At 38.0% G+C, this 12,781-nt stretch overlaps 1 protein-coding gene across 8 annotated transcripts in view; it reads left to right on the top strand.

The window, feature by feature from the left end:
- The window catches only part of CTBP1 (C-terminal binding protein 1), a 234,781-nt gene that overhangs the window by 180,343 nt on the left and 41,657 nt on the right, over positions 1 to 12,781 (top strand). Inside the window, exon 1 of one of the 8 annotated variants that reach the window (XM_032684886.1) lies at positions 11,996 to 12,084. The exons of 6 other annotated variants lie outside the window; for them this stretch is intronic. Coding sequence is in view for 1 of the 2 variants with exons in the window: in XM_032684885.1 (XP_032540776.1) it covers positions 12,051 to 12,084 (34 nt within the window). In the remaining variant the exon portion in view is untranslated. Of the gene's footprint in view, positions 1 to 11,995; positions 12,085 to 12,781 lie in introns of those variants that run through there. One more of the 8 variants, XM_032684885.1, reaches the window with a different exon arrangement.

Genomic DNA, 12,781 nt, shown 5'->3' with positions numbered 1-12,781 from the left:
GCAGCATTCTTTCTTCCATTTATATAAACACACTGTGCTGGCCAAGGCTAAGAAGTGTTGCCGAACATGAAATTGTTACTGGTTTCCCTCCTAGTTGTTGCTCTTTTGAGAATGATTTATTTTTTCTTTACTTTGTGATTGTTCTCCTCTTCATATTTAAATAACATGGAGTTTTCTGTTCACCATTTAGGATCTTGCCCAGGGCAGTGCTATGTGAAAAATCCATGTGCTCTGTGGATGATTTCATACGTGCTAGTGAAACGATGTCACCAGTAGAAAACTGGCTCTCAGAAGGTTCCAAAAAATAGAAAGGTGTTTGTAGAACAGAAGAGACTCTTTGACAACAGATGAAAAGAGGTAAAGGTCTGAGAAGCTGAACTGACCTTTCATCTTACTCAGCTTTGCCCACCCCTGGTCCTTCCAAACCATAGCAGGAATTAATTGTCAGGGAAGCGTGGAGCTGGGAGTGCAGGTACTGTCAGACAGCTTTCACTTGCTGCTGTTGCTCTGAGTAGGGGTAATTTTTATAATATTTAAGATAGATAGGGATTTATCAAAATACGTTTTTCCCTGTTGGAATTAATATCTTTGTACTTTAGGAGTTGCTGAAGAGATCACATACTACAAAGGTTATTGTGAAGTGCATGGCTTTACATACAGAGTTTTATCAATTAGGAATAGTCTTAAGCGTGTCTTGAGTGTATATGTACATTTTTTGTATTAGGTTTTTTTTTTAGGATCCCAGACAGGAATTTAGTGTGTATTGCCTGAAACTAATAGTTTATACATGAAGAAATATGCAGAAATCATGGCCTCTCCACACAGATGAATAACCATTTTTTTTGGCTTCTAGAAGAGCTGCAGAAATGCTGGGTCAGTTGGCAGTGTCCAACCCTAAAGAGAGGTTGAGGAAAGGTAGTCAGAGGCATAGAGAATTTCAGAGATGCTAAATGTTTACTGTGCAGTTGTCTTGGATTGTGATATAAACATTGCTCATGTTGAAAAAAAATAGAATCATCTTGGTGACTTAAGAAATTTTCAGCTTAGGTCTTTTTCTGCTAGAATGTATTTACTTTTTACCTTTAAATGGTAAAACTTTCCCTAGAAAATGCATGGGTTTTTGCTATCAATGCCTGTTTAAAAGGTCAGCAAGGAACTTACATCTAAAAATTCATTTCTTAGTAACTTCTGAATAGACAGAGGAAGAAAGTCTGGTGAAACCCTTAATCTTTCATGCTGTCTAGATAAGCAGGAACATGGCTGCATAACTATTTTCTTTTATCCCCTCATGTCACTGAGGTTCCTACACAGACTGAGGGTAGTAAATGAAACTAAAAATCATTTAATGTAAACTTTGCATTTTTCCATGCAGTATATAGGCCCATTGTCATGTAGTCTGTGTTCACATTCAGTAGGGTGGATACAAACTCTCGTTTTTCTGTTCTCATGAGGAATGTGACAAAACAGTAAAATTCAAATGCACTGAAATTAATTGTGCATTTCTCGTTAATGGTGGGATTTCCAACTTCCAGTTCTATGACATAATTTTTCATCAGTTTCAAACCTCTAACGACTTTTAGTATGTTTTTAAGAACTAAATTGGAAGAAAAGCACTGTTGCTTCCTTGATAAAGACATACTAATAAACATAAATTTAGTCTTCAGTTTGTATTAGTTTAGAATACAGGGTTTATGAGCCTATTAGTTGGGGGTTATTTATTTCTTGAGGTTTTAAGGAACATATACTCAAACTACTGGTTTTATTGTGTGTCGGTATCTTGGAACCAGCTATATTTAGATCTGTAGCATTATCATCTGTTCAGTATTTCTAAGCTTTCTTGCTTAAGTCTGGTTTTTCCCCATATGACTGCATATATGTGTGGACTGTATATTCCATGACTTTATCTGTGAACTTCTAACTTATTTTTTTGCTGCAGTAAAAAACCAGTTGTTAATGGTAGCATGCTTTTATCAGTTGTGAAGTGGAATTCACTCATACATATAGAAAATATTAATTAGAACAGATTATCAAATATGTATAAATATTAATTAGGTTAGATCTGTGCATGTTTTCCTGTGAGCTGCTTGTGTGCAGATCCATATCTGCTCACTCCTAATGGGCTTGATTTTGCAAGGAACGCTCAGGTAGCAACAGCCTCACTCTGCAACCAGCTCTGCTGACCGACTGCAGAACCCCAGAGCAACTCTGTGAACGAGGAACAAAGCAAGACCTTCTTAAAGACAAAAAATAAAATCCTGATGAAAGATGTGCACAGTGTGCACTTGGCGCTTTCATGTCGACCAACTGTGAAACCTCTGTGAGAATTGTACAAGTGTTCCCTCCTCCTTAATAGAGGTGTTCTGTATCCTGTTTTTCTTGACTAGAGACTGACAGCTTTTAGAAGTATTGTAATGATGAAGTGTCATTAGCTGTACACCATTCATGTCTTAAATTGCATCCTTTGTTGTATTCTTTGCTGTTCTTGTAAAATAGTTGGGTATGGTCAGGATCTTGATTTCCAGCACTTCTACTTGCTTTTTATTTTCTTGTTTTTGTAGGTTATTCATTTTTTGTTGAATTGTGTCTTTCTGTGATCAGTTGGCATGGAAACATGGCTCCCTTATAGGCCAGTTGCTTTTAGCATTAATTTGCAGGTACTTGTTTTTGAATGTGAAAATAGAAGCCATTTATGTTCTTCATCATTCCCCATCATTAATACTTGCATGCTTTCTGATGCAATGTAAATTATCTTTCCTTCTGTCTTAGAGGGGAAAATGTGCTCTGTCTTTTAACAGAGGAAAAAAAATAATTACTCCATCGTGTGCACTGTATTATGAAGACAGTACTTCATATAAAAATTGGTTTTATACATATAACTTGACAGAATCAGTGAAACAAAGACTAACACAAAATCTTCATTTAAGCCCAGAAGGCATGTGATACTTTTCAACAGTGCAAAATCACAACACTCAATTTTTTTTTTTTAAATGTATTTAGTGACGTTACCCCTCCCCCTTTTTTTTTTTTTTTAATTGGAAGAATGGCCTGTTTTCTTTTAGGGGTTTGCTGCATTTCCCTGGGAAAAGGTTGGAGATCTGATTTGATCAGTACTGCCAAAAGTAGCAGAATGCTTTCATAGATATTTTGTGATTTTAGTTAGAAAAGTTTGAAGTTCTGAAATACCTCAATACTGTCAAAAATCAACTTCTGGTTGTTCTTACAGTTATTGCAGCAGCATTGGTGGGGGTGTGATGGTCTGCGGCAGCAACTGCTGCTTGGAGAGAAACTAGAAGTGCTATCACACATCCTCATGAAGAATAGTTAGACTATTAGTGTTGGTTCACATTTCTAAAGATTTGAAACTGTGTCTGAATAAATACTATTTTAAGTATAGATAACTGTCTAAGACCTGCTGTAAGCAGACTACCTTCAGTGTGGTTGCTTTCGAGTTCTTGAGGATGAGATTCAGTCTCATTCCTGACAGCTACAGACCATTGTCTGAAGAGCTTTATACAGACTGCATATATAGAATAAAAATAAGATTTGAGTTCATTTACTTTGGCACATACTTCTCCTTCCCGCTCCAGGCTTCAGACACTTTGTTTCACTAACCATTTGATAGAGAGTGTGCAGAACAAACAAATTCAATTGGTACTGCTCATATAACTCCATTTTACATATTTAATAAACAATCAGTTCATCTGGCCTCTTTGGGTGTAGTACTGCACTGCTTTTTCTTTATTTCTTAATTTGAAGTACACACTGTCCAATTTAAAATCATAAGTCTATGCAGGATTTGGCAAATTTCAGTAAAAGAACTACAGATCTGCAGATTAGAAATACTTTGTTCATGCCACTAGTCTTGTGTTATGAATTTCACGGTATTACTCAGCAACCATATGGCTCACTCCCTCTGGACAGTTTAAAAAAAATTAACTATAAAATGACACAAACAAATCCCTATAGGTGTAACCCCCCACATTTTCACATTTACTATTTAAAAACTTCGGTGGAGAAGAAATATCTTGTTTTGTGCCAAACTCTTCTACTGAAACTGTTCAGAGCTTCCTTGTAGTTACTTGAAAGTGGTTTTCTCAGAGGTTGAGAAACAGAGTTTAATACAACAGACAGGGGCTTTTTAGGGCAGTTTTCTGATCAGATTTTCACTCACCATGATGCAGCTGTGGAAAGTTGGGCCTTGCCGCTTCCTGTGTGACAATATCTCATCATGCAGAATGAAACCATTTCTCCCCTCTACCCCCACCCTTGTTCTCTTGTAAACAAATGGGTCTGTTGACAGAGAAGAGTGAAAAATAAATGGGTCCCACCCTTTCATCTTCTTGGTGTACTTGCAGAGTAAGTGGAGAGAAGATGCACTAAACTACTTTTTCCCTCCCCAGCCTTCCCTGAAGTGCCTAATGGCATTCCTGGTCCTGGAAGGGCAGCAGTGAGAACCACGTTGAGGATAAAACTCCCACTATTAATTGACTTAATCCCCATGCTGAATTTTCACTTTTCTGGCTTAGATTGATCTCTTCTTTCATGTTCTCTCTGGAATGAAATACTCAGTAACAAGTACAGCCTCCTTCTACATATTTTTAGTTTTTTAACCAGATTGTTGTGTGTGGTTGGTGTCCTTCTTGAATTAATTTTTCCACAGATTGGGTAGACTGCTCACTGAAATCAAAGGCTTCCCTTATGATGGGAAGCTCTCCCATACTCTGCTGTGGGTTGTTGTCAGACCTCCCAGAGAATTAAGCTACTAATTTTGTTGTCCTTTAAATATTTTTGACATCACAGTTTAATTATCTTTATATGAAGTATTGAACATGCTTTAAGGAATATTTAGTTCTGAGTGTTTTATCTAAGCCCCTGAGGGTCACATTTCACAATGTACTATGTGGTGTAGACTGTATAAGGAAATAATGCTAATTAATTATTTTTCAGAAAAAATGAGAAAGCACAGGTGGAGTTTCCTCTTAAAGCATTTAGCTCATTGACCAACACCTGCTTATTCACTGTTTATATGTACTTTATTTTAACCTGGTTTTCAGTGCAGACCTAATAAGTGACCCTCATCTGGGCTACTCATGGATGTACGATTTTCACCACAGAGAGTTATTTTTTAGATTTCCTTTGTTCTTTTCAGCACTTGTTTTTCCTCTTCCTTTTGTAATTGGGATTGATAGTCCTGACTGAAGAGGGGCAGAAAGAATGAAAAGATTGATCTGAAGAAAACATTTTAAGAGCTACAGTTTCCTCTGAAATAACAGTTGTGTTTTCAAAGAACCTAGTAAGCAAAAAGAGTGGCAGTAACCAAAGTTAGGGAGCAGAAGTATAACTTAGTTTTCTACTTTTGCAGTGATACACCTGCACTGGTTTGGTTTGCCTTACATTCAGAAAATAGGGAAAATAATGTGTTATGGAGGCCTGTTACTCTGTTATGTCTCAATCCCAAGTGCAAGGGATGAGCTTCATGTTCTCCCATGATGTTCTGGAAAGTAGTCATGATGGTTTCTGGGAATTCTCTGATAGCTGTTGTATTGCACTGGGCAAGGACTGAGCTGTCATTCTCTCCCAGTTTTTTAGAAATCACAGGCAGTAGGAATCAGACTCGTTTTCCAGTGTCTTTCTCTCTGCCATGTCCATTTTCTGAACAACAGAATGAGTTTCAAGATATGCTTTGAGCTTGCTTTGCCTGTGCTCTGTGATTGTTTGATTATCTTAGAATGATAAAATTCCAGGTAATTTGAGTGTTTCCTGTCTCCTTTCAGAAACACAATGCTCCTGCAGCCTTTCAGCATGCTGCTGTTTATCCTGCTACTGACATCCCTCCTGTTTGTAGTTTCACAAAATGTAGAAAAATCACGGAGCGAGGTTTCTTTATTTCGGAATTTTTTACGAATCGAGTAAAATCGAGCTTCTAAGCGAGTGTAAACCAGAGCATTGTAATTGCTTCTCAGACAGTTTTCAGTCTATATTTTGTTTCAGAAGGGGGCCCTTTTTCGTAACTGTCCGTTTTTCACGAGCTGTGGCGCTGCACGAGTTGAAGGCTGTCACTGGGAGAGGGGGAGATGGCATTTGTGTGACGCACAGACGTGCCGTGGGCAGATTTTGTAAGTGCCTCTGCCTGCAGATTGGAGGGCACGGGAGCTGGAGTGAGTTTGTTTTTAAGCTAAAATATGCACAGAAAAGGCTGGAATAAAACTACAAACCAACATCCCAACTTAATTTATGGGGAAATGGAGTAGTGAATTCATTTTCCAAAAAACAGTGCTCGATCCCACCAAGAGTGCACAGCCAGAGAGATAACCTGGCAGGAAATCTGTGTGAAGAGTGAAGGGTACCCTGATCCCCTTTTGCTTTAAGATTCTGTAACTCCTAATAGTGGATTCAATAATTCCTTTTATAGTACTTCCCTGCAACGGATGTTTTTAGCACCGATAAATGTTTCATACAATTTACAGAGATAGAACATGATTTGTGCCCTGAAAAACTTATAATTATCTGCAAAGCATTTTAATACATGTGAATAAGTCCTTTTCAAGTTGAAAATGCTTAAACTGCAGAGACTAAAAGAAACTATAAAGCCTAGTGAAAAAATGCAAATATGGGTCATTTTTAAACACTTCTGACTTTTCACTAGTTCAGTGGAAAGCATCTCAAAATGTTCAAAAACCTTCCCTAAACCCCTTTAGCATGTGGTATGTGTGGGAAGAAATATTTTGCTTCTCTCATCAAGTCATGGGAATAACTCCCAATTTTAACTCTGTTTTTCAGTACAGCTCTAACTGTGATGTTGGGACCAGAGCCTTTGTAATTGAAACTCAGATCTCTACTTGAAGAAAAGCTCAGTAGAACAGCTCTCTTACATCAGACACTTTGGTTATATTATGATTAAATGTAACATGATAATATAAATCCAGCTTTTGCCTTAAACTGCCTGTTTTATTTGGCACTTGAACTGTTGTTACTGGCCCATACTCAGTGAGCTTGTCATTTTTATACATCCTGTTTGCTTACCTTCAAAATGAATATCTTTTGAGAAAAAACTGTTTATTTAAGCTTGATTCGGCTGCAGAGGACCCTGGATGGGAGGTGCAGGACTTTGATTTCATTATGCTTCAAATTTTCTCGTTTTACAACAGCACTGTTCTCTAGTTTGTCATCATCATCATCCATTTTCTTAATATTGACAGAGAACAGCAGAGGTCAGTGGCTGTGGGAGGAACCAGAAAGGGAGAGAGAAAAAAGAGCTTTAAGGAGCCCTTTGTAGAGGTTCAATGTTTGTCAGAGTTGCTTTGGTTTTCAGAAGAACATAATGAAGTGTAACTTGAGGGATTTTATTATCCTCATTTACCAGAAACCTTAATACTGTGTTGAATTGACCTGTTTTAATTATGCTGATCTTAGAAGTCTGGATTATGTATATTGGTATATATATATATTTGTCTGGTTTTTAAAAAGGTTTTTAGCTGTCTATTTTAAAGGAAGTTTCCAGCTCTCCTCCCGTCTTCCCATCCTTAAACAAGAATCACAGGTTTTTTGTTGTTTTTGTTTCACTGTAAGGATTGCTGACACATACAGCATCATGATGTTCAGCTGAGAGGATGGTGAATCACATTTGCTTCTTTCCCAAAATACAGGAAAAAAAAGTTTCAGGAGTTACGAAGAAATTGGAGATCTCAGTGTTCAATATGTACAATATTTCCGTACTGTTATTTTTAGTGTCATTTGAGCATGTTCTGCTGACCTCAAAAAAAAAAAAAATTAAATCTTGTGAAACTAATTTGATTATCCAAAGCCCCACACTTGCTTATCTTCAGACTTTTTGATAAGGAAAATAAGGAGTGTCCCAGGTAATAGTTTAACGTTCTTGGGTCAAAGTACAGGTGTGCTGTTAGAGAAATTGCTTTTGGTGTTTGGGATCAGAATAAAGGAAGCCTTTGATGTTGGCTCTGCTCAGGTTATTGGGTTTCTTTCTTGGAATCCTGTACAGCATCTAAGATATGAGGAAAGAAGCACAGAGAGAGAATAACCATTAGTGCAGACTACATTCAGAAATTTTATGTTGTAATAAATACTTGTCAGTGTCTTTAAAACATAATGTGAAATTAATACTCTGAAAGTGGTTGCACTGACAATGCTGAAAAGTGGTATTTTATCCCAAAGCATATTTGCAGCTCAGGCAGTGGTTTAAAACAAAGCAAACAAAAAAACCCAAACCTGCTGGAATAAAATAACTGGCTGTAAGAGTAATGTTTTTGGAGGAGCAAATTACCATTTTCTTCTTTTTTCCTACACAGTTCAAATACATCATATTTTACAGGCACATCAAGAGTCATTCCTTAGGGGAGTTGCATTTTAAATTAACATTCTGTGGCTGTTCAGCTTTTATCCAAATCACAGCCAAGATGGCAGTTCTGATAACTTGGTTTAAAGTGAGAAAGCAATGCTTCCAAGCTTTGTGCTGAATCCATGGCTAAAGGAGCGAGGGGAAAGGCCACTGATGTACTTCCCTTCATGTGCAGCACAGCCCTGTTTTGCCAACCCGTTCTAGGCTTGTGTTATTTATTCTAAATGTTGTCCTGAAAATCCCCAGTCCCGCTTCTTCTGTGGAAAGTGTTTTAGTAAGTCTTGGCATGATCTGTATTGTTACTGGAATGGCTCGGGGAGTTAATCATTCTGCTCCTAGTGCAATTGTTGAAGCAGATTGTTTTTCCAGTTACTGCCAGCAGGAATTTTCTGCCCCCCCTCTTTTTTTTTTTTTTAAGTCACACCCACCAACCTATAAAATTTATGGTCTGAAATATAAGCTCAGTTGTATTTTAAACTAGAGTTTGGGAGTGTGTTAGGGTGGGTTATCCCCCAGTTGCCATAATCAGCCTTTTCTCCATGGTTGTCCTGGGAGAGGATGAAAGTGGAGGCATATTCTGATACACACCCAGCATATGGTGAGCTCTGGGAACATTTGTGATGCAGACTTGATTCATGCCTTCAGTTCTTTATTTTGGAGAAGCTACCCCATCAATAACTGGGAAATTGATGTCCATAGTCATGGCAAACGTGGTTGCTGAAGGTCATAATTCTCAAGTTCTTTGATTCTTTATTTGTAGGGACTGTCCCCAGCTTCCCTGCAGCGATTCCTGTAAGTTACCAAATAGTTTGTGGCTTTTGCCACAGCGTGTGTGGGCAGGGGCATTCCACAGTCACCCTAAAACTCAGGGAATAAGTAACAGAAGCTGGTAGCCTTAGCCAGAATTTCTCTGAAGCTGAGATTGATGGGAGTGAACTCAGCTAGGGCAGCTCCACCATTGCTCATTTATTTATCTCCCCTCCCCCTTCCTTATTACTTAATAAAGCTAAAAATATTTGAAGTGGTGAAATATTCACTGTGGACAGGCACTAAGATGCTGCATATCCAGGGAAAGCTCAGGCCTTAAAAATGTTTTGCTTTTCTCTGGAATTTGCTTTCATGAATGTGATACTTGAAAGCAGCACTTCTGCAATGTTGGTTTTTGTGTATGTTTTATTGCAGATACTTAAACTTTCTGGTTTTGGTACTTGATATAGTTGTTACTGAATATCTTAATTTGTTTTGCTTTGTAAATGGTGATAGAAAATTAACACATTTTGCCACAGCTCATGATACCGTTACTGCTTGTTTATTTGACATTAAATAGGTGTGATTCATATTGTTTTCAGTCTTACTTTGAAAAGTATTAGTTAAGATTAGGCATATCATTACAGCATGCTCCAAATATGCAATTTGAGTAATTTTTTGACAGATGTGAAATACTTCCAGTTTTCTCGTGGAAGTTTGAAGTACATGTGTAGTATTAGAAAATGTTACCACGTGATTTTGTTTCCCCTTATCAGACCTTTATTTCTGATCACAGGCTTTCAAGATGTGCCTTGTGGGACCTTTTGTTTTATTGTACCCTGGCAGGCACTTAGGATTTTGTGTGGACGCTGACAGATGCTGGACAAATAACAGCAAAATTACTAGATGTTTAAAAAAGACTGGTTAGGAAACACTATTTAAAAAATAAAACAGAAACCCATATCCTCGTGGTTGTCAGAATAATGTCTAAGAGTGGCAAGTTTGCCTGCTGTGTGAGTGTGGAAAAGTAATGAGGAAGCGTGATTTGGGTTCCAGTAACAACAGGGAAGTGTGGAATTTTTCTGAATAGAAGTCATTGGGTCATTCTGTTTTGATGGTACCAAAAGGGAAAATCAAGTAAGAGCATTGTTTCCACTGTGTTGAGGCCTTTGTGTTTTCTGCTGTAGTGATTGCTTGGGTACCCAGCTTCATTTCTCACAGGTAGTGAAATAATGATGAGATGTGTGCAGAAATCCAAGTACCATTAAAGTCTGTGGGCCCGGGTGGTAATTACACAGTGGTGTTGGGTTTACATTTGTGTGAGGGCATGAGCTGTGAGTGTCCTGTGGAGCTCTGGGTGCGTTTCAACCCGCACAGTTACCAGGAGGATACAACCGGGTGTGACTGCTCTGCACATCAGTGGGTCAACACAGCACAGGAAACCACTTGTATTTTTCTTGATCTCTTGCAAATTAAAAAGAAAAGAAGGAAGATGACTTGTTTTTACTGAGTTTGGGTAAATAAAAAGCACAGGCGCCAACAGTGTTCGTGTGCTCTGCTCTTCCAGTAAAGTTTCGGTGTGCTCAGCCTTAACCTCTGAGCCCTGGGGACTTCCACAGGGACTGAACACGTGCTTCAAGTGAAGTTTATACTCAGTTTTCTCTTGCATTTATACTGTGAAGTCCAGATCTTGCTCCTTTGAAAATCAGTTTGGGATTGTTCCTATAAATTTTAATAAGCCTTGCAGCCGGTTCCTAAAAATCTTAGGAAATGTAGTTAGAAGCATTAAATGAGTTGAGAAAAGAAGGAAATTAAATTTAATCTACTGAGTAATTCAGTCTTCCGAGGGTGGCTGTCACTTTTCTGTGCATGCCCCTTACCTGGTGTTCTTTATTTAAGAATATTTTCCCCTGTGCTCCCCTCTAGTCCCATATCCCAAATCATGGGAGTTTGCATCCTGCTTGTCTTGAAGGCAGCAGCAAAAAGTGTTGGCTCAGATTCTGGTGGAATCAGGAGATTTTTGTGTTGCATATTCAGCATCTAAATATGCTGAATATCAAAATACTGAAGGCTGGTAAGTGCTCTTTTTTTTCTTGCATTCGTTTTACTGATCCTTGTACCTGTGTTGTATTTTAAAATTTATTTCTAATTGTTTGCTCTTAGAGTTTTGCTCTACCTTGAATCTTAATGTCACTTGAGTTCAGGGTGCACAAAACAGTGATCTCTCAAAACAAAGTCCAAAGTGTAAAAATGCATGATAGGTCAGGAACCTTAAAATATGTTTTTGAAGTATGATGTTTCTAGGAATTTTAATAGTGCATATTGGCAAACCTAATTCATAACAGCTTCTGTGTTCGTGTTATGAGGAGGATATTTTTTGTTTGTTTTGACAACTTGTTCTTTACTTGAATTAATATTAGCATTTAGTTTTGGAAAACATGCAAATTTTTTTGAGGGTTTATGGTAAATAAATGACAGCTCTCACTGAATTTATGCCTAGGTAAGAATATAAAGTAAAGGTAAATGCCACAGGGGATTAGTCTCATGTTACATGTGCAAGACTGTAAATCAGTTGAACATCCAACCTGTCATTTTTTGGCTCTTGTTTTTGTAAATATTGATTAGATTTTTCAGTAGTTTGCATTTTGTTAAAACCGTAAATCACTTCGACGTTTTACAGTGTATAAAGAAAGTTTTGTAACACAAATTCTTTGAAAAGGACGTTGTCAAGGGATTTTTTCTGCTTATTAAATCTTTGCACTTGTAAGAATCCCCAGAGACGTGACAACTCTCCTTTGCCAGGCTGCTCTCCTCCATTTCGTGTGCCTGTTGGTTTGTCATTATAGGGTTACTGATAAGTGTTGTGCTTTCTGGCATTGATGTATTTTTCAGAAAAAAGAATTGAAGCATTTGTTTTGAAAAAAGAAAAACACATTTAAAGAATTACATGGACTTTGCAAACAGATTTAAGAAAATGAAAGGTAGGTCAAATTTTGGGCCTACAAACCTGACAATGTCCTTTAGTTAAGTTAACGTGTATGCCTTATATGAGACATTCCTGATCCTGATGATGTTCCATTAATCAGCAGTAGAAAAATGTGAAAATGACATTGTTACTCATCATTAATCCTAATAGCTTTGCTTGTTGCATTTTGGTATGTTTTCTGATGTCAGGAAGCGGTGGCAGCTTCAGTTATTTGTGCATTGATCACTTCAGTTACTGTCAGTTCGGAACATGAAAGATTGTTTTACAAAAGGTTTAAAATACATTTTAACAGCCTAGAGTATGTTAGAGCCTAGAGAGCTTTCTTACCCTCCAGTTGTGAGCATGCCTAATGGCATTGGCTTCAACTCATCCCCCTTGGAGTGTAGCACAAATAATGCACCTTTGCTTCAGGAGCAATGGGAGGTACAGGTTGGATTTGGGAGCGATGAGGACACTACCCTGCTTAGGTAACTGCTTTTCTCTCTAGCCTAAAAAACTACATGTTGTTCTGAGGTTGGTCTGATCATTTTTAAGTCCTCATGGTGCCGGAGGTATAGATATAGGATAGCTCACAACCCTTCCTCTCTTGTTTTGGCTGCAAACCTGGACAGTGCGTTGATTAATCCTCTTGTTTGTGGGACCCACAGGCACTTAAGTGCTTGCACATGGGGCTGGCCTCCTCTCGGGTTCTG

Source organism: Chiroxiphia lanceolata, chromosome 4 (assembly GCF_009829145.1).
Source record: "Chiroxiphia lanceolata isolate bChiLan1 chromosome 4, bChiLan1.pri, whole genome shotgun sequence".
In the NCBI taxonomy this organism is placed as follows: Eukaryota; Metazoa; Chordata; class Aves; order Passeriformes; family Pipridae; genus Chiroxiphia; species Chiroxiphia lanceolata.
The sequence above is the reverse complement of the archived record's forward strand: the minus strand, read 5'-3'. Positions and strand labels throughout refer to the sequence as shown.